At 33.7% G+C, this 22367-nt stretch overlaps 1 protein-coding gene across 4 annotated transcripts; it reads right to left on the bottom strand.

The window, feature by feature from the left end:
- Window positions 1-460: 460 nt before the first annotated feature.
- Window positions 461-13771, bottom strand: LOC146959255 (lysine-specific demethylase JMJ26-like). 4 transcript variants are annotated; one of them, XM_085740807.1, is made up of 13 exons: window positions 12702-13771; window positions 12466-12581; window positions 12176-12275; window positions 11956-12094; window positions 11601-11664; window positions 10787-11522; window positions 9495-9824; window positions 8676-9008; window positions 3130-3202; window positions 2946-3031; window positions 1896-2015; window positions 1069-1127; window positions 461-881 (listed from the first exon to the last, which is right to left on the bottom strand). In XM_085740807.1, the coding sequence occupies exons 1-13, from the start codon at window positions 13659-13661 to the stop codon at window positions 854-856; spliced, it is 3144 nt and encodes a 1047-aa protein (XP_085596933.1). In that variant the 5' UTR covers window positions 13662-13771; the 3' UTR covers window positions 461-853. The 4 variants fall into 4 exon arrangements, 2 of the variants coding, with proteins under 2 accessions (XP_085596933.1, XP_085596934.1); XR_015024842.1 differs by lacking the exons at window positions 461-881; window positions 1069-1127; window positions 1896-2015; window positions 2946-3031; window positions 3130-3202 and adding exons at window positions 5003-5444; window positions 5792-6943; XR_015024843.1 differs by lacking the exons at window positions 461-881; window positions 1069-1127; window positions 1896-2015; window positions 2946-3031; window positions 3130-3202 and adding exons at window positions 5003-5444; window positions 5792-6932.
- Between the last annotated feature and the right edge of the window lie 8596 nt (window positions 13772-22367).

Below are 22367 nucleotides of genomic sequence, written 5' to 3'. Positions count from 1 at the left end.
GAACCAATGTCCTTATTTTTTATACCTCTACAATACACTATTAATCAAGGCTACAGCTATCAAACAATTTATTTTCATTGCAACAGGATTAGAGAATTCGGATGAATAAATGCTGACCCCATTACATAATGTTTACATGGAATTCCGCTATATTCATTCGAACGACGGAAAGAGTTTAAACTAGTGTCTTTATATTCCATCTTCATACGAAGAAAAGATAAACAACTAATAATGACCTCAAACTGACATGTTTTCCTTTGCAAGACTCCACAACTACTTGGTGGTAACTCAAAAAATAATTTATATAAAACCTAAGTCACTGGCCCATTAAATGCTAACCTAAAAGTCACAAGCAACAATCTATACTTCCAAAGGCCATTGACAAGAAAGGTAATCGCGTATATAAAACTTGGCGCTAACAAAAAGAATAACAGGAATGGGAATGTGTATCATGAACAAATTAAAAGAAAATACCAACACCATGTTTCATTTTTAAATTGTAAAAAAAATCAAAGTACCCAAGTGTCTCAGGATCACAATATACGAAAGTTTTTCATTGAATATAAGTCCACATGAATATATTCAGACAAAAACAATGCTAAAGTTAGCTTCTGCAATGGTCCAGACAAACCCAATAATTAGTACAAGATGTATACAAGTGGCGATGCTTGTATAAACGCAATGATAAGTCATAATGTTTCAAAAATGCATCATCAAGGTGTGCCAGACATAACAAAATATGGATTCTTTCCTACAGCTGCAATACAAAAAACCCAAGATCACCACACCAAACTACACGCTTCAAAAAATTTACATCCCCAACTAGATTCATTCTCTGAAATCCATTTACAATTTACATTGGAACCTTGGTTTTTCCAGACCTGTAAGTTGAATGACAGTCATCAAGTTCATGATACAAACAGACAAATCGTGAGCATACAGAAAATAAAAAATATGCACAAAGACAAGGCATGATTTTAAATGCCTTTCACAGCAAAGTGAACAACATATATTCAAATAAGTATCATCAATCCATAACCAGAGGGCGTGAAGTTTGCAACCACTAACCTTGCTTCCTCCAACTTCTCCACCAGATCAAGCATAGCATATATAATCATTTTCTTCACCTTTAACCAAAGAAGCAAAAATAAGGAAGAAATAAAAAAGAAAAAAACACAAAATGCCAATAACAATCTATTGATATGACAGGACCAGAGTATGTAGGTTCTGAAATAGGTTGAAAAACAATACACAATACAAATAACAATCTATTGGTAAAAAATGTTTGAATCAAGCAAATGTGAATGTTTGAACCAGTTCAACCAAGTAAATGCAGCATAACAGTGCTATCACTAGGTGAAACTGAGGGTGCGTTAGTTTTGGCTTAAAAAAAAGATTTTGTTTTCAAAATAATCTAGAGATTTTTGAAAAAAGCAGAAGCTAATTTCTGTTTGTTTACTATTGTAAAAATCATTTTTTTTAATATATTTGAAGTTCTTACACTTGAGTTCCTTCTTTTTAGAAAAAAAATAGATTTTGCAAAAGCTACCGGGAATAGTTTTTCATTTTGAGGATAAAAAATATTTGTTTTAACAAAATAGTTTTTTTTTTTTTTTTTTTTAAATATGAAACAAATACTATTAATATAAGAAAAGTGATTTTTTGGTTATAAAAAAAATATTACATCAAAAAGATCCAAAATAAACGGGACCTGAAGATAGCAAAAAATCAGGCCAAATTGTTCTGCTATATCAAGCCCAAATTCTAAAACTGCAATTAGGCTATAGTTTAAACCTAGTTGAAAGAAGCTAATGACGAAATAGGACATCCAATATCTCAATATTGGACAAGTGTATAAACAGCAGAATCAAATCAACAAAAGTGGCATGGCATACCTCCAATTTGTCCTCTGTGGACCTGTGATTTACCGGAAGTTTACGGAATTCCTCTGTCAAACGAAAGCACTCGCCAACATTTTCAGGAGACACAAAATCAAGAGCAACCTTGGTGCATGACTGCAAAATGGTGATACATATCATTGACATTTATATACTTTTCAAACATTAGCTACAAAGAAAAAGCAACAGAGACATAAAAAGTGGTAAGAAATTATAGTGAAAATCAGCAACTGTCCTTTGCCATCCAACATTGATTTCACAGATCGGCAAAATTCAAGTAAGTTATTCCTTTTGGGATTGTCTATTTTAAACCATGTGAAGAGTACCCATGAAAATACTGATGGGAGTCACAGTCGTCGGTAGTTTTTAGGAAGTGTTTGTCAATCCTTTATAGCATGCCCAGAAATAAGGTAGCTATGGGAAATAAAAAAAAAAGAAAAATTCTATTCTTTATTCCCACCTGTTGTGAGCCTACATTACATATAATATGTCCTACACATGTTTATAAGTTGCAGTCTTGTAGACAATCATCACATAGTGAGTTTGAGTTCGGATCAACCCAAATACTAAGAATAAGATCATATCAATTTCTATCCTAACTCCATTCGATTGCCAAATCTCAATACAAATTTGGTGAATTTGAATTAGGCTCAATCCAAATTCGAAGACCACCTCTTGGAGAGTCCATTTTCCTGACCTTAAAATTGTTTTAATAAGAATATGGAATTTATATATAACCTCGAACCTTTTTTACCTCGGAATAATATTTTACGTAAAGTTAATTATCAAATTAGTATCAAATGACAATTATTTAACACAACATGATGAGAAATTTGAAAACAAGTATACAACAATTAGGACGGTCCAAACATTGTTCTCTCAAGATATTATCAACCATTATTAATCATAGTTAACTTATATTTATTCTTTCTCTTATCCATCTTTTATCTAAAACCCATAAACTCAACATATGCATTTCTTGGCAAGCAAGAAAACATTGCACTTCCATTAAAGATAAAACAAATTCACAATGTATGTATGTAATACCTTCAGATTTCGGACTTGGTGCGGACAACCAGCTGGAATGAAAACAGCATCTCCTAGCTTCTGGAAAAAAGTCCAAGGTTCAATTCCTACAAGTCAATGTGAAATTGTCAACAAAATGGCCCATGTCAATTGATCACCGCTGCTCAAACCCAAAACATTAAAAAACATTATAAACATAACTAACCATACTCCTCCTTAAGCCTCCTCTTATGCTCGATAGTCAAATAAAAGTGCTGATCATGGATGGGGTGAATAACCTACATGATCAAAAGACGTGTCATTCTAGTTCTAGAAAATACATACAAATATGTAAATGAACATCAGACATCCAAGTCATCTATAATGCAATTCCCTGCATATCATGTTTCAATATTGCTAATCACATCAACATAATTCCTTACCCATATTAAGAGGGTAATACCCAAAAGTATACCCAAAAGTACGTATACTCCTTGGAATTGAAATAAGAAAGTAATATCAAAAGTTTTGTAACTCATTGGAAATCGTAATACCCAAAAGTACGTATACTCGTGGGAATTGAAATAAGAAAGTAATATCAAAAGTTTTGTAACTCATTGGAAATCCTAAATTGTAAAAACAATTGCAACCAAATTTGTGGTATTGAAAAATTGAAGGAACCAAAAAATTATTAATATAATAGAGTATATATAATGAAAAATGTTGTTCCACATCAAAATTTGCTAAAAAAAACACATGAAAAATACTATTTTACCCCAACTGCAATTATCTACCGTTCGGGCAGCTAACTGCAATTAACTACCATTGTGCCAGGGAACTCTAAATGTGTAGTTATCACTAATTTTTAATGGTTCTTACATTTATGTTAAAAGCCTCATTTTTTTTTATCTTAAACATCAGAACATTGCTTAAAGAATCGAGCCACTCTCCGTTTAACTGTCAATAAGCCTTCAGTATGGCTAACATTTTCTTTATATGAGTTTACAATGTCATTCATGATGAATCGTTAGAGTCGAAAGTTAGATGGGTTTTCAAAGATTCAAGTAAGGATCTGCGGTGAATTTAATTTAAAGAACCAAATTGTTGTCGCTTTGTGGTGTTTATTTTATTTTTTTTCTGAATCAATTAAAACAGTTAGCACAACGGTAGTTAAATGTAGTTCGCTACCAGAACCATAGTTAGTTGCGGGGGTAAAATGGTATTTTCCATGTGATTTTTTAGCAAATAATGATGTGGAAACAACAATTTTCATATATAATTACACATATGTTCTGGTATGATAGGCCAAGTAGGCTTTCCTTTAAGTCTTAGCCTGATTCATTTAAATTAATGAGCTTTTTAATAAACAAGTTAGGCCAAGCTGGACTTTAAATAAGCCGGACCATAGGCCCCTGACAGACCTTCTGGTATATTTCCACCCGGATCTAGATTTGCTATTGTAGCAAATTCACACAGTTTGCCGCAGTAGCTGTTCTTCACCGTCTAATCTGAAGTGAACGGTCAAGATTTGACATTGTATGAAATTGTTGAAATCCGTGCTGTGAATTGGAACCGTCAGATCATGGATTGACGGTTGAGATTTGCTACTGCGGCAAACTGTGTGAATTTGCTACTGCAGCAAATCCAGATCCATTCCCACCCCTACTATACTTGTATCTATGAAACATAGGATCCTAAGCACATAAGTTGTGAGCAATTATATGCAAACAATGAGGATTTCATATACATGGATTATATAAAATTAAAAACAAAGCATACTCCCTCTCTCCAAAATTATGAACACCAATTTGTAAGAAAAATTGTTAAAAATAAACACTCTTTCAATTTTCAAATACAATCCTAATTAATGCTACTAATTTACTTTAAAATATGAAAAGTCTAAATTGGATACACTATTATCATAGGGCAATAAAGAAAAATTATCAATATTAAATAATATGAAAAGTCAAAATTTAATACATTCTTCATAGGGGAATATAGAAAAATTACCAATATACGGAACTTCGCAATAGATGATCATATTATATGTAGGACCGGAAGGAGTATTAATCAGTTACATGACTCATACATCAAAAAAATTATTTAAACAAGGCATGTGAATAAATAGCAAAATACCAAAAGTCATAACATAAAACCAAAAGTCCGAAAAAAAGTCACTAATACATACGCCAATCAGATCGATCATCCTCCATAAAATTAATAATTCATCCTCATCAACAACGTCATCTTCTCCACCTTGTTGACGATTACTTTCTTCAAATTCATCTTTCATGCGCAGCTATCACGAGTTGGGTCAACAACACAACTATCAACTTCATTATGAACCGATTTCAATTCAATTAGATAATCAAATACATTTCTAGATTTTCAGCAACTTCGTCCACATTTCAGTCATCTTGATCATCGATGTCAAACCCATTTGATTTCTTCTCCACTTCTCCCGAATCTTGAGTTGGCCATTACATACACAAAATCATTCATGGTATTTTGTTTCAAATAGTTCCTTTTCTTGGTGTAAACCTAAAAAATTTAAAAATAATGTAAATTGAAGTATTTAAAACAATGGGGAAACCACCATTTTGGTCATTAGAAGTCCTACTTGTGCCACAATGATCCCAAATTGTACCGAAATTACAAACATCACCACAAATGTTTGTTTTGTTGGTTGATTTAGTCATCGAATGTGTTTTTCTTCATAGGTCAATTTAGTTCAGAAAATTACTGACAAAGGCGCTAAAAGTTTATTTGCAATTTCCAAACATTTAGGGACTAAACTGGCAGCGCCTAACGCATTCACAGACCAAAATGGACGTTTTCCCTTAACAACACCAATGGAAGGTAATTTTAATCTGAACTTGAAACCATACCGACTCAAAAGCACTCCAATTCTTCTCACTTACAAAAGCATAAGTTAAGCTCAAGATACAAACAACAAATTGTTGCAACTCTGAAAATTCATCACCATATAACTCTCACCATTGAGCTTGAGTTTTGTTCTTGAGTTGACATTGATCTAATTAAATAACCATCATTGATCAAACAAAGAAATACGACTGGTTCTTTGCAATGGTATCTATATATGCGTTTGATCTGCTAAAAAATAAGGGACGGAACATGACAATTTTAGTTATACTATGATTGATTGTATTGTTCAAGGGACTAGACAAATTGGGGGCAAAGGATAGAACAAAAACTTATATTCTTGTCCCATACTAAACCACAACACAACTTTTTGCCTGAAGTACAAGATGTCTAACAATCCAAAATAACCTTGACCACCAACCATCGTATAATACAAAATTGTTCAGTACCATAAAAGTTTTTTTGATGTTGTCTTATAGTGTTGTTTTGTCCACTAATCTTTTAGCGAATCAAACACAGACGTAGTAGCTTCTAAAAATCTTCCAACATCATATCTATGCAATTTGCAACACAAGGTGTTCAACAAAGACTCCATTTGTCATTTATTTAACATATTTGTGGTTGCCTTGTAATTTGTTGATCATCGATACGAATTTGGATAACATTCTCTTCACCGACTTCCTCCACAATTGCATCCATCATTTGAAAAAACTTATATGAAATCTTTCGAGATGCAAAGCATCAACAAACCTCAAAGAATGTAACCTAAGGACCATATGCCAAAAACATAGATAGTCCTTCCGTAGGTCTTCTACCATAGATTTGCAGTTCGAGCTTCTTCCAAACATCCCTATAATCCTCCAAAACTCATTGTCATCACAACTACGATATTCAGTTACTTCGTTCTAATTTCATGTCAAGATGGTGGAGTAAATCCGATCCCATAATCCCCAGAGTAGTTCACACACATTCTGGAAGTCGTGTCCTTTGTTGCATTAAAGGAAATCACAATTTTGTAAAAGAATGTGGCAACTTGTAGGTTGGCATCCTCCGTAATATTCCACTTAAAAATGTTAACATTTGGAAGCATTTTCAACCTCTAGCTTTTTCCCCTCCTCGTCAACAAATTCAGCATTGGTTCATCTCCTATTATGTAGCTGTTTACCAAATTAGTTAAACGTATATATTTCTTCACAAGTTTGAGGCATATAAAATATTAAACATTTTTCTAGACCATTTCAAAGTATCTACACTTGACAGAACCGAGGAGCAAAGAAATAGAAGTGAAAACAAGAGAGGGAAAAGATATGGATGGCATGATTCACACGAGAGAGAGAGAGAGAGAGAGAGAGAGAGAGAGGGGGGGGGGGGAGGGAGGGAGAGTCAAAGGGTTGAAATTGGGATTTTCAAGGCGTGGAATGTGTGTTTAAACAATATGACCGCTAACCCGAATGTTTGAGCACACACGATTCCACAATTTATGTGATCTTCAGATTCCACAATTTATGTGATCTTCAACACACTCATCTAATCCAAGCAAAAAGATTTTGTGCACGCGATACATCGAAGTGAAAACAAAACTCTTTGATATAACTCAAAGTACAAATAGGAGTTTATAATTAGTTGGAGTCTGCTAGAAACAGTAGCAATGACGTCAGAGTGTGCTACAGCCTCTTTTTAAAAGAGTAAAGGTGTGTTACAACCTTCCAAGTAAGACAAGACATATGGATGGAATGTCAAACTAAACTATGAAGGCCAAAAAGAAGCTATTGCAATGTACAAAAGCAAAATAAGCATAACACCAAAGAAAAGTAACAAATAAAGTAAAAGCATAAGCCAGGACGTAGGTCAAATAGATAAAAAGCGAGATAGTATCAATTTTATCATGGTGAAAACCTCCTAATATTACATATACTAGAACCTAGGATTAGCTGTTCAAGCATAATTGATTTTACCTCCAAATTCTACTTGAACCTAGGATTTGTAGCTTACGATTCTAGAATTGATTTTTACACATAACTCACTTTTACATGAATTTATCTTAACACATCACTTTACATTCAACTCACTATTACACCATGTTTGGTTGTGAGAAAATGAGAGGAGAGAAAGAGATGAGAAATAGCAGATTTGAAGTATTGTTTGGTATGTGTGTGTGTGTGAGAGAGAGAGAGAGAGAGAGAAGGGAATGGGATACTATTATTCCATAAAAAGACAATAATGCCCTCAAGTTAAAACAACATGTAATTTATTAATTAAACTAATAATTAGTTTGATATAATTTAATTTTTTTAATTTCAATTTTAAAGAACACCCGTAAAAAATAGTATATTTAATCTATTATTTATTAAATATTATTAATCAATAATTTTAATTGATGATTTATTTTAATTAATTAGTTTGATGGTTCTCAATGAAAACGAGATTTGCATGTGTGGTCCTATACTTTGCTTTAGAGTTCAAAGGCTACTCCAAGTATCTAGTAAAATGAATTTGTAGAATCAAATGAAAAATGTGAAATCTAAAAAAATTGTGAGAAGCAAAATAAAATATAAATAAACTTTTGAAACACAAGTGTCAATATTGTCAATTCTCAATTCTTCTCACTTTCTCATCATAAGTGGAGAGAAATGTAAAAGCTGTGGGACCTACTGGTTTTTAGCCTCTCTTTACAAATTCTCTCCTAACCAAACAAGAGAAGTTATCAATCTCTCTTCAACTTCTCTCTCGCCTATTTCTCTTTATCCTACTTGTACTCTACCAAACATACCATTAGTCAAAATCGATTCACTCAATTTTTGTCACCACAGAACCAAACATACAATTAATGACCGAAGTTAAAAAGGGGCATCCTAGCGGATCATAGAAAATTATCTTAACTAATTTTACCTGCTTTAAAGGAGAGCAGTGGACATGCCTGAACTCTCTGAAATGCTTCTTTAAATATTCCTCCAACTTAGGAACATCCTCTCTCCGAAAAATATCCCAGAGAGCACCGTCTAAGGAATCACCCCCATTTTCCATGACTGGAACGCAATTTTTTTCGTCTGAAGCATTTATGGAAGAAGATGAATTATCAAGCATGATAGTGGTCTCTCCATCCTGATTATCGCCATGTAGCTCCCTCTTGTCTTGCTCACGGTGCTTTTGTGTCAGTTTCTTAATGGCAGTAATGCCCTCAGATTTCAATTTCACTTCAGCAATATGAGTCAGCACATTTACCTAAAAAGGCAATTACAAAAGGAACACATTTCACTTTCCTTGTAATATAGTATACATTCAGAAACACAAAGCAAAAATAATAAAATGAAGCACAGACAAAAAATTGACCAGGAAAGACGATGCATCTGATCGTAGTATACATTGATTACAACTTTCTAATCCAAAGGCAATAATCATATTTCAAGTCCAAGAAAATACTTTTATAATGATGCAACTAGTCATAAAAAGAATGATTTTTTGAGTTACTAGAAACCAAAACACAAAGGAAAGTAACCTGTTAAAGTAAATTGAATTGAATAATATAATCAAATGAGAGTGTTTTCGAAGAACAGTGCAACATCCAAAAAGTTCAGGCATATACATGAAACCATGCACCTTTCAATATGATACTCAATTATTATCAAAAATAACAGTATAAACACAAAAAAAAAATCATAAGACATTCCAGAAACACAAGTGCTAGAAAGACTAAGAATTGAAGCATACTGCATCAGACATATCACAATGAAGCTTAGTCACAGAATCACCCCGCCCAAGTTCCTGCTCAAATCCATAAGCAATATATGTTTTAGGGCCCATGTCTGGCTTTAGAACATCATCCGGCAACTTCACAGCAAGGTTAAGAACACCTTTGAAAGGATCTGTATATTCTTTATAGGGCAAGGAAGATATGAACTCAGCACAATGACGAGGCAAACTTTCTTCAAATAAGTTAGAAGGAGGCCAATCTTTCAATTTCAAAACCTGAGGCCAATTTAGCCAATCAGGGCGACCTTTTGTGTACCCAGTAAAGAATTGGTGCACATTAATATCTCCCTGCATTCAATCAACAACTCAGATAAAAATTGCAGTAATTACAGGCAACAGATAGACATGTCAGGTAAAAGGAAGAAAAAAATTAGAAAAACTAAGCACGTAGAATTTAATCTGGTCTGTTAAACTATTGAAAGGAAAATGAATACAAAAAAAAAGGAAAACATAAAAAAGGGGTACAACATCAGCTAGATGATTAGAGGATGCACAAGAAAAAGGAAAAAACAACAATAAAAAAACAGAAACCAGAAGATGCAAGGGTAACAAAAAAGTATCTGGGTAGATCAAGCAAAAAGAACAGGGACATTAGAGTGCAAGAAATTGAGATACTTCTGAAAGATAAGATAATGAGAAATTTAGTCAGACCTATGACTAAGAGAAAGATGAGAGAAGTTATAATTAACATTGTATATATTAAGCACACCATATCCAAATATGTTTATAACTTTGGGAGAACAGCATTTTACGCGCACCAAGGACCAAGACAAAATAACTTAGACAATTCAATTAGTAATTAAGTATATGTATATCAGCACACAGATAGGACTTCAACCGTGTACTGATATATCTTCATAACCCAGGCAGCAGACCATCTAGAAACTTTTTCTTAATGAGCAACTGTCAACCCAAAAATAGTTGGAAGAGTAACTTGGTAATCCAAATTCTTTTCAAGACACTCATGAAAGGTATGATGCATGGATTGAATAATAGCAAAATTAAAGACATTTAAGCTTCTATTAATACCAGAAAGATGGAAATACCAAATTCCAAAAACGTGTATAAAATTCAACTACACAAACAAATTGTAACAACTTCATTATTCGCTAAAAGAAGTAAAAAAAAAAATATGAGGATCGAGGATTATGAAAATGGTAGTAAATTTTGAATTTTAGAAAAGTTCAAAACAAGCTCAGGAATTAGAAATCAAACAAAATCCATGCTCAAGAGTGAGAAATTGCACAAACCTCGCACCAATCTAAGCAATCAATAGCTTTCACATCCAAAAGTGTTTTGTGCTTGGTATTGCTTATCTGACGGAATGCACGCCACATGACAAGCGGTTCCCAGCTTAAACCAGATGTACATTCAAGTACATTGCTAACAATTACAGGCTCCCCTTTGCTCCAGTGACGTTGAAAATGTCGCAAATCCTCATTATGTAGATTTACAGCCCTGGGACAGTATAAAATGTTATCACTGGAATCTTCACGAGAAGCTGCCTTCCTTGTGTTATTGTGTATATCCTCTTCATTCCTAACAGGCTTTAAACAAGAACACCAACTATCAAAAGTCTCTTTTGCATCTTGAAGCGCAATTGTTGCTTCAAGTTCTTTTGCTTTACATAGTAACTCAGAGATGCAATTTGGTGGAAGTGTGCTTCTCAGTTCAAGGACACCATGATCACCATCACCTTCAGCTTTTGGACAGGGAATGCTACCATCATCATTTGCATGCCACCCAGATCTTGACCATTCAGGAATCTCGGGCAGGGCAGCAGCACGAGGTTCTTTTTTTTTTACCCTCTCTTCTTTTCCACCATGAAGATAATCACGCCCTCGGAAGATAAACTCAAACTCAATTGGATCTGCACCACCTAGAAGCTTTCCGCCACGAAGCTCACAGCAACAAAGGAGACAAATGTCAAAAGAGCATTTTGCACAGCTTCTGTGGTAGTCGAATATTGACGTTTTGCAGATGTCACTACAGAAAGTGTTAAATCATTAACTGTATCGAATTAGAATATCTGAAAAAACAAACATGTACCAAATAAGCCCCTACCAGTACACACGCTCCTTTTTAGGGATATCTGCAACTTCTATTTTTAGCTCAGAAAGGGAGCGCCCTGTAATTTTCATCCCAATGACAAATTTAAAAAAAATTGGAAAATATATGAAACTAAGAAATACAAACTTAGCACATAATCAAAAAGCAAATGTATTAAAAATAGTTCGAAGCAGGATATCAATCATGTAAATAATCCAAAAGGAGCATATAATTAATTCTAAAATTAAGAGTCAAAACCATGAAGCATGGGAAAAGCAACTCACATCAATAAAAGGATAAAGAAATTAAGAATCAAAACCATGAAGAGATGGATTGATTGCAAGAAGTAAGACTCTTTGCGGAAAAATACCTTGTCTCTTTGCTTCTATCTCCTTCTCAGCCATTTGCTCTTCATCCAAACGTCTTAAATATGGAAGAAGTACTTTCAGCATATATTTGGAGAGCTCGACGTCATGGTCGTTGTTGGTTTCCGTCTTATTTTTAATTTCCTACAGGGAACAAGATTATCCATTTCAAATGTAGAATACAAAAAATCACAGGAATGGCTAATCTATGAGGGGGGAACTGACCTTGATAAGTACAGATGATCGCAAGCAAGCTTTGCAATTGCAATTACCACAGCACACTGGACATGCCTCAGCAATTTTCTCCTCTTTCAAGTGAGGATACCTTAATTAGACGCAATAAAAACATACACTGGTTTAGATTTAGTCATCCACAACCCAAACCAATTATACTTTTACAAAATAATAATAACTTTATTCAAATATCCCCTGAATAAGTCTTGTTCAATAACAAGACAACCAACAAACGATGAAGCAAGTTAAACAAAATAAAACAGAAGTAAATGAAGTTGTACCAATTGTTTAAACAGGGTATGCAATATCTTTTCCGTTTGCATTTTGTACATCTGACAACCCTGCCCTTGTCATTTCTCTGACATTGATGGCACATCAAGGATTCCTCTTCGATCCACTGTTGATTGAGAAACATTAACAGAATTACAATTACATACAACATACAACTCCAAACTCAAGCATGTAAACATATATCCGCAAATTGATATATAAATTAGCAGAGATATTTTGATGTCACCTTAGAATTTCTCTTGTTGAACTTTGCGACCGTTTGATGCTGTTCAATGCATTCAAGCTTGATTTTTTTAGCCGTTCTTAAAGAATAACCTTTAATATCATCGGATAAAACACTACTCTCCAAATTCTTTTCACTGGTCAGTTCATTCTCCTCAATCTTAACAGTTCTACCATTTTCCCCATCTTGTTCATCTTCATCATTTTCTTCAGAGCTATTATGACTTACCTTCTTTTTTCTACCAGGTTTTTTCTTTTCCTCTTTTTTGACATTTACTCCCTCTTTTTCAGCTTCATTTTCATCTCCAGAACTAGAAATTTCCTTCCTTTTCCTACCAGGTTTCTTCTTCTCTGTCTTCACATTTTCCCCTTTATGTTCAGCTTCATCACTTTCATCAGAAACACCGATTATGACCTTCTTCTTCCTACCACGTTTCCCCTTTTTCTTCACAGCCTCATCCAAATCCGACAAGTAATCTTCGTTCAATGATTTAATCTTCCTAGGCCTTTCACTCTTCCTCACGCCAACAGAAGAAAACCCTCCTACCACATCAGCACCTTCCCCTGTTTTATTTTCCTTTTCGGTTTTTGTATTTCTACCGCGTTTCTTTGCCGGAGTGGCATGAACGGAAATAGAGTTTCCGGCTGCCATGTCATCATCACCTTTACTCGTTTCTTCCTTTGTTCCGTTCTCAAACGCTTCCTCCGTCTTCTCCTTCTCGATTTCAGCCTTACTCTTTCTTCCTGGTTTCTTTTTCCTTCTACCGTATTTTCTTATCACTTTAACGGAAGAAGAATCTTCGGCTGCCACGTCATCACCTTCATCAGAAGCTAAATCGTCCTTCAACGACGCCGTTTCGGAGACAATAGCTTGTTTTTCACGATCAGGAACTGATTCTTGTGCCACGTCATCAACCTTTAACGGCACCGTTTCAGCACCAGTGTTGTTTTCTTCACCCGCCATGGGAAAAAGTTCAAATGGAGAGAAAGGTTTTATGTTTTAGAGTAGGAAGAAAATGCGGAATGAAGAGAGAGAGAGAGAGAGAGAAAGAGAGAGAATAAAACGGTGAAAGTGAACCCTAAACCTAACTATTGGGTTTCTTTTCTTCAGCTCAAAAACACGAGATTTGATTCGACACGTTAATAGTTTTTTCGGGAAAATAAATAAATAAACAATTAATTTTGAGGAAAAGAGAGGGAGAGTTTTCAAATCCACCGCCAAGATTGTACTTCAGGAATCAGTAGTGTGTGTTTGGTTCAGCTTTGAATATAATTGATTCTGACAGAATTGATTCTGATAGAATTGATTCTGACAGAATTGATTCTGAGAGAATTGATTTATGTTTGGATACAATTATGTAGAATTGATTAAACAAACTGATTTATGTTTGGATACAATTACGTAGAATTGCTTTTGAATGTATAATTACTAAAATAGACATAGCTAAAGGAGAATTGATAAAGAAAGAGAATTGATAAAGGGCAATAAAGGAAAATAATAGGTTGTAATAATAAAATATAATATTTACTGTTTACAATTGATTCTAGAAAAGCTAGAAGTTAGAATTTGTAGCTTCATGGAGAATTGCTTTTGGAGGATAAAAGCAATTCTGAAAAGCCAAACCAAACACGTTGTTTTTGGCTAGAATTGCTTTTGGCACTGTAGAGAATTGTTTTTGGCTGGGCAGAAGCTGAACCAAACAGGCCCTCAATCAATCAATGCCATCTCTAATTTTTTTTTTTTTTCAGGTAACACCTTATAAGATGAATAAATGGGGAGTCTGGGATTCGAACATCGGCCCCTGCATATAATAATGCATTGTCCTATCAACTGAGCTTTTAGCTATGAGTCCTTGCACAGCCTCTGACCTAGGGTTTCAGAGTGGCTTGCGTATAGTGTTCCCCTTCTCCGTTTCATCGTGGTTTTCTTTCGGTTTTGTCCAGCCTTTCCCATTCGGTTCCTTGCCTGTCCTCCATCGGTCTGCTGATATTGTTTTCATTCTCACTTGATTATGAATCGCTTTCCCTGCAAATTTCGTTACCTCACAATTGTACGGCTGTGTGAGTGGTTTGTGCCTTCGTTCCGGCACACCGTCAAATCATGTTCACCCCTAAATCATCTCTACCCACAAATCACCATCACTCCCAAATTGTCTTCACCTTCAAATTGCGTCAAACCTCTGTCATCTTCACCCCCAAATCGGCTTCACCGATGCTCGTTTTCCCATGATGTCCTTCGCGGCCACTGGTTGTGTGGCGGTCACTCTATGCTCCCCATACATTCTGATCCATTAGAGGACTCTTTTAAGATGATTGATGAAATGTTTCAGAGAGATGTGGTTGTTGTTCGTCCACCACCGCATACGCCACCTTTATATGTCGTTGTTGTGGGTGTCACCTTACTCGCTGGAATGCCAATTGAGCGCCCACCTCGTAAGCCTCCATGGCTACAACATGTACTGGCTACTCCATCACCAACGGTTTTGAATTTTAATGCCTTTATCCTTGTTATTGTAGTTTTAACGCTATGCTTATTTGTTTGTCTTTTATATTCCTTGTTTTGGTACATGTTTGCATACCATATGTTTGAAGAAGTGCTTGAGAATGAACAGTTGCATGGGTATTATAGTTCAACCAAAAGGCTTCCGGCGGCTTTCACTAATTTCAACATCCTCTTAACCACACAGATGTCTTGTCGAGATGTGGTACAATTGGTCATATCAGAGACCACGCATAGTCGATTTGAGCGAACACCTGCAAATATCTTTTTCCGAAGTTGGATGAATTTAAAGACTGTGAATCTCATCATATTGTTGACCTTTGATCATGTGTGGCAGATTTTCGTTTGGTTATTAGGTTTTGAATATTGGGTTGTCGCTGTCTTATTATCTTTTGGTAGTTCTATGTATCTAACTATCTTAATCACTTGTAATGATCTTAAAATATGGTTGGAAAATGTCCCAACTCATGGTAATTTTGATTGTAGCTTTGTTATTTTACCATTTGAATGAATGAAACTTATTTTACTGTAAAAAAAAAAAAAAAAAACTATGTTCAGCTATGCTCACGGGACTCTCTAATCTAAATTTAATTCACTATTTTTTCTAATTTTTTACCACCTCTGTTCCTAATTATAAGACTCTTTTGAGAATTTTTTTAGTTCCTTTTTAGAGGACTCTTTTGTTATTGTCAACTACATTAATTATTTTTTTACTTGCATACCCTTGTTTATTATACATTTTTTTCTTCAATCAACAATTAATATCATGTTGAAAACATAAACTAACTTTCTCTTAAAGGATAAAATTGTAAAAACAATAGTGATTACAAACAACTTTAATATAAATTTCAACTTTCTTAATTCCCATGATTTTGGCAAAAGGGTCTTATATGGTGTGGTGGCGTTTAGGATGGGAAAGCAAAGTTTTTTCCCATGATGGGAAAGTGTGCTTTTTACAGCCACGTGGCAGTTGGTTCCAGTTGAGAGTATATTATTTTAACATGTACATGATGCATTAGATATCTAACCCAGAAATCACAGAGGGGTAAAGCGGTTGTGTGGAGCTTCACCATCATTCCCTTCACCACCAATGATGTTATCACGTCACCTTAACCTTCCACTTGAAAACTGAATGTGAACGCGTTATCGACGGGTGTGGACTCCTCATCTTCTGTGTTGCTGCTTGAACTGTCCGGATTTGAGATTCCATGAAGTTTGGGGAAACTTATCCGAAATCATTGACAAGTCGTGGTTCTAGGTCAAAACGTTGGAGTTCGCATCATTAAGATTTAGATCTAACATGTTGATATATCTTCAATTAAACTGAACTTTTTAATTTCCTTTTTCCATTTTATAATTCCTGAAGTTGGTTAAATTTGTGTCAAAATAAGTTCAACTTAATTTCAATATGTTGATGATTCTAACCGTCATAGATGAATCACTTCACTTGTCTTGTTTTGTTTAGTTCAATTCCATGTTTAGCAGTAAATTTAATCTTCATCCTAAAGGTTACGAAAGCAACAAAAAAATCATAACTTCAAGAACCCAGAAGCTTAGTAATAACAAGCAAGAAAACATAAAAAACATAACTTTATGAATCGACAATATCAACCCAATGATAAGAAATTAAAATAATAAACCTATTGGAAATATCAAAGTTTGGTAGAAACTCATGTGCTACAAGTAAAAAAAAAAAAAAAACTCATCACTAAAAACTCAAATGGAAAAATGTCATCGTGAAACTGGCATAGAGAAAAAGGCAAAAGGAAGAAGATAAAGTTAAAAAATTTAGTGTAAAAGGTGCAATGTAATATGTTATAGACTTGTTATATTTAACAGTTCTGATTCAATTAAAATATAAGTGGTGCCCCTCTTTTTGTAATACAACAATTTAGTTGCAAGTAGCCCTTCTTTGATCTCAACCACGTAATAAAATAATCAATATATCAATGGCTGAAAAGCACACTTTCCCATCATGGGAAAAAACTTTGCTTTCCCATCCTAAACGCCACCGTCTTATATATATAGGGATTGACGTAGTATGTTACAATTTTTTAGTAATAACTGGATTTTATTGCTACTCTCGCCAAGCACATTCACACTCACAGGTCAAATACAGTGTCATCACTCACAGGTCAAGTACATTTTCACAACTCCAGTCTTTTTTCAAATGGATCACAGCTCACACTCATAGGTACTGTATGCTACTGCCTAGTCCTACAACACTTACACTTCCAGTGCATTACTTTTACTCGCTCCGTCCCAATTTATCTGACCCCTTAGCTCATTTCACACAGATTAAAAAAAATGTATAAATAAAGGGGAAAGTAGAATATATTGTATTGGGAATGATGCCTAGTCCTACAACACTTACACTTCCAGTGCATTACTTTTACTCGCTCCGTCCCAATTTATCTGACCCCTTAGCTCATTTCACACAGATTAAAAAAAATGTATAAATAAAGGGGAAAGTAGAATATATTGTATTGGGAATGATAAAAGTAGTATTTATACATGTAAAGTTGTATTGTATATTCTACTTAAATAGGAACAAAAAAATTCTTCAAAAGTGACACTTAAAAAGGAACGGAGGGAGTAGTTTTTTTTTTTTTAATTAGTTCAAAAACTTAAAGAATTAAATGCATTTTTGCACCATGTCATTTGAATGAATATCGATTTATCTTTGTAAATTGTTTTCTAAAAAGGATCATAAAATAGTTATGGGTTTTTCTATCCTGTGCAAGATTGCACAGCTTAAGGACTAATTAATGCACTATTTTTTGGGTTTCTCTAATTATTATTAATATCTCTTTTTATTGTAAATCGATTTTTTCCTTCTCTCTTTGATTAACCATTATACGCTTCAGACTACAAGGAGAAATTTCCATTTCTCTCTCTTCAATACCAATGACTCCCCTGTAAATAATCCAGAAAACCATGTCCTATTTCATCACCTCAATGTATTCAGGACCTTTTCTTCACAGATTCTCGTTCTTCTTTCTTCCTTCAATCCATTCATTAAGCTTTCTTCAAAATAACACCAAATCTACCTATAAGGTTTTCTGGTCAACATTTCCCGTAACTAAATCCGGAAAAATAACTGCCTCACGCTCTTGGATCTGAGCAGATCAAAATTCTATCATTCTCAAGTTCTTGCAAATTCAACCTTTTCAAATGCTGTAATTTTACACTCAATTGTTGTTTTTCTACGACTCAAACCTTCAAAATCGTTGATTTTCTCCGATTCAAACTTTCAGAGAGCTTCTTCATAATTTTTTGATCATGTTTTTGTTTATCATAGTTCTTTTTTTTCGTCGGCGGCAAGATTTTCCGGCGGATGACGTCGGGGACGAGAGAGAGAGAGAAAATAACAAGGATAATTAAAATTGTGCTATGTTTACGTGAGAAAGAAAATAGGAGAGAGAAACAGTTTTTAAGAAAATAAAGCTAATTAATTGACCCATTGATAAGCATTAGAGAAACCCAACATAATAGTGCATTTGTTAGCCCTCGGCAAGATTGCACAGGTTAGAAAAACCCAATAGTTATTACTAGTAGAAGTATTAAGGCTCCGTTTGGATTGAACTTATTTTGAGCTATAAAAAATAGTTTATGTAAATAAATAAGTTTTTATGTTAATTTATAAGTTCTTACTAACAAAAGTTATATCTTCATTAACTGTTTTGTATAAACCACCTTAACAAGCTTATAAATAATACATAAAAACTTACTTGTTTACACAAGCTGTTTTGCATAAGCTCTAAATTAAGCCAGTCTAAACGGACCCTAAAACGAGTTATCTGTAGACATGGCAACAGGGCGGATCGGGGGAGGGTTTGAGTATCCCCGTCCCCGCCCCACTTCCATGCACCCGCCCCCGTCCCCAAACCATATCGGGGGTAAAAATTGAACACCCAACCCCACCTCCAATGGGGACGGGTCTCCCGGCCCCGCCCCCACCCCCACCCGCGTAAACTTTATTTTTTATAAAATATTTAAAAAATGCATATTTTTTCATTTTTTCATAGCAACAGAAACACAATAATTATATTAATAATTATTTATCTAATAAAATTTTTTCAAAAGAGCAAAATAATTATAATAAATATGTTTCTAAAGAGTAATAATATAATAGGTTTGTGCTTATGGAAATAAGATTATAAAATTTAATAAAGAAAATTTTAAAAAGCGGGGGTGGGTGAGGGGCGGGTGTAAGCATCCCCCGCATCCGTACTAAAACTCCAAATTTCCCCCACACCCGCACCCGGTTAAATCGGCTTTTCCCCGTTAAATTCGGGGCGGGGGCGGGGTTTGTTGCCATGTCTAGTTATCCGATCCATTTAGGGTTGGTCGTAACAGTCTTCATGTTTTATAGGGTCGTGCCAAAAAGTTACGAGCTCAAATTTTACGATTCGAGTCCGGTTTTATACGAGATGTGGGTTAAATGGATCAACCTTTAATCGTTTATATTCTTTTAAAATATTATAAAAAATATCAAAAAGTTTCTTAGAAGCTCTTTTTTATTTATCCAAAAATATAATTGAAGGAAAAAAAACATACAAAAGAGAAAAATGAAATGAATGTTTTGGAGTGGTGCAATCTCATTTAAGTTTACCGACATCTTAAAGCTACAATATTTGTAAGCATTATTATTCATAAAAACTTGAATTATTCTTTTCAAAAAGAAAAAAATGATTTTTTTTCCCTTTTTTTTGGTATATAAGCATCGAACTTTGGAATTGATTTAATCAAATGAAATATTTGTGTCTGTAACTAAAAAAAATGAAATATTTGTGATGCAAATAGTAAACAAGATTACTAAGGTGTAAATGTGAACACATATTTATTCAACTAGTTTTTCGTTGTCTGATATAAAATCATTTGCCGTAAGATAGTTTGTCAGTTATATCATGTATGCTATTTTTTTTACCAAACAGAGCCTTAGAAGAACGAAAATTACGAAATATGTTTTATAGAAATTGAAAATAGTAAAACATAATGTATTTAGAGAGGTTAGAAGCATACGCCTAAAACTAGGGGTGTATAAAACTCGATCCGGTCTTGCAATATGTCATGTCCCAAACGTAATGAACCGGGTTTTACCCGATAAAAAGAAATATGCACAAGATAAGAGATGAGGCGAGGGCACAATTGAAATAGGGACCGAGTTCGGGGTACGCTTTGGGTTACCTGTTCCGTGTCAGTTTAGTTTGAGGCAAATGCATGATTTTAATTTCTTTCACACACAAACTCGCACTTTCTAATTCATGAAGGTAGATTTGTATTCTTCAGTTTCATGTCAGCAATTTGGTATTTTTATAGGTGTGTTGTGCTGTGATGATTTTTTATGTGGAACCATGCATAGTGAGGCACAAATACCAGATTTGCATGTTGAAAGTTAAAATCCGATTTTGCTATTGTTGATCCATTGATGCATGGTTACAGACTTTTTGTGCAAAGAGGTGTTAAAATCAGCAAATAAAATTACATTTTTAGTTCAAAGTTTTATCTTGGTGATTCCACGTACATGATATAACTGGAAATGTTTATTTTACTGGGTACAATTACCAAACATTGTATTAAATCTTTTTTTTTTTTAAGTTTATGTATTGATGATTTGTCTTTTTGTGCTTAGATAAAACCCGATATTATCTTGTTATTGTTTCGTTCTTATGAAACCTGAATCTCGTCAAATTTAAGGTTGAATTTGCGTATAAAAATTGACCGAAATTAATGTTAAGTCAAATTTTTTTTTTTAAAGGAAATGTTAGGTCAAAATTGTACACCCCAACATTAATTAAACAAATAAAAACATGCATTTTCTGTCTCGGTTCTGTTCACTCAACAGTGTCGCGTGCAAAACAAGTCTGTGTGCAGACACACCGTGGTTTTCAATCTATGGGATCGGTCATTCTCAAGTCCCAAATGGTTTTGGCTTTTGGAAGGTGAACCGGGTGATTAAAGTGTAAAATATCAGCAAAATTTTTTTACAATAAATTGTTTGCAAGAATATCCAACGGTCATTGATTTAATAAGTTGTAAAAACAATGATAATCAAATAATAAATGAAAGTTTTTTTTTAGAGGATAATAATAAATGAAAGATCCCTTCAAAAACAAATTAATAAATGAAAGACGTAATGTAACTAAAAATATTAGGTGTTTAGCGAAAAGACGGGCACTCACGTGCCCGTCTTTCCGCTTTTTTTATTGCGCCAACATTTGAAAATTATGAACGGTATTTTTTTATAAAATTTTGATTTTAATTAAAACTAAAAATATAAATGTTTGTTGCTTTCAAGTTATAACAGACCAAATTAACTGTGATTATCTATTTCAATGAAACCAACAATATAACAAAAAAAATATAATCTAGATTCCTTTTTTAATGACACCAACAAAAATCTTTATTATAGAAAAAGTTGTTTAAGGGTATAATTGAGATAATGAAAAGTAAGTATAAAGATACTCATCTAGTTTGTTACATTTTTAAAATGATAAAGGAAAAAAGATATAGACATGTATATATTTATATCGTGTTTGTTACATTTGTTTTGATATTTAAATTTATTCTTATTTATTTGTTACATGTATTATTTGTATTGAAAATTAAGGATATTTTTTGAAAGAAAAATCCAACCCATAAGTGCTAAAAGGGATAGTTTTCTTTATATATAGTTTAAATTATTGTTGTATTTTTTTTATGTTAATCAAGTTTCCTCGTCATACAAATGCAAAGATTAATCCCACAAGTTTCATAGAAATGCAAAAGAAGAAGAAGTGTTGAGTTTCAAGTGGAAATGAAAGTCTCGCTTCATCCCTAAACGAATGAAATGTTGGATTTATAAGAAACGTGAGTAAAATGCTTAATGTTCCGAGATTTTTTTATGGATACATAGTATCTCTCTTAGGGCTATGAGAACAACGTTGTTCACATTACACAACGTGTGTGTGTGTGTATATATATACCTTTAAAATATATATATATATATATATATATATATATATATATATATATATATATATATATATATATATATATATATATAGCCACATTGATGTCTTATAATTTTTTTAATTTTGGTCCCTATTTTTAAGTTGAATCATGTGCATCCTTTGTATTTTTCAATAAAACTGTACATGAATATGTAGAGTATTCTAAAAAAATCAC

This window comes from Medicago sativa, chromosome 1 (genome assembly GCF_051527215.1).
Source record: "Medicago sativa cultivar Bolivia chromosome 1, Bolivia_mono, whole genome shotgun sequence".
Lineage (NCBI taxonomy): Eukaryota > Viridiplantae > Streptophyta > Magnoliopsida > Fabales > Fabaceae > Medicago > Medicago sativa.
Note: the sequence above shows the minus strand (reverse complement) of the source record. Positions and strands in the feature narration are given on the sequence as shown.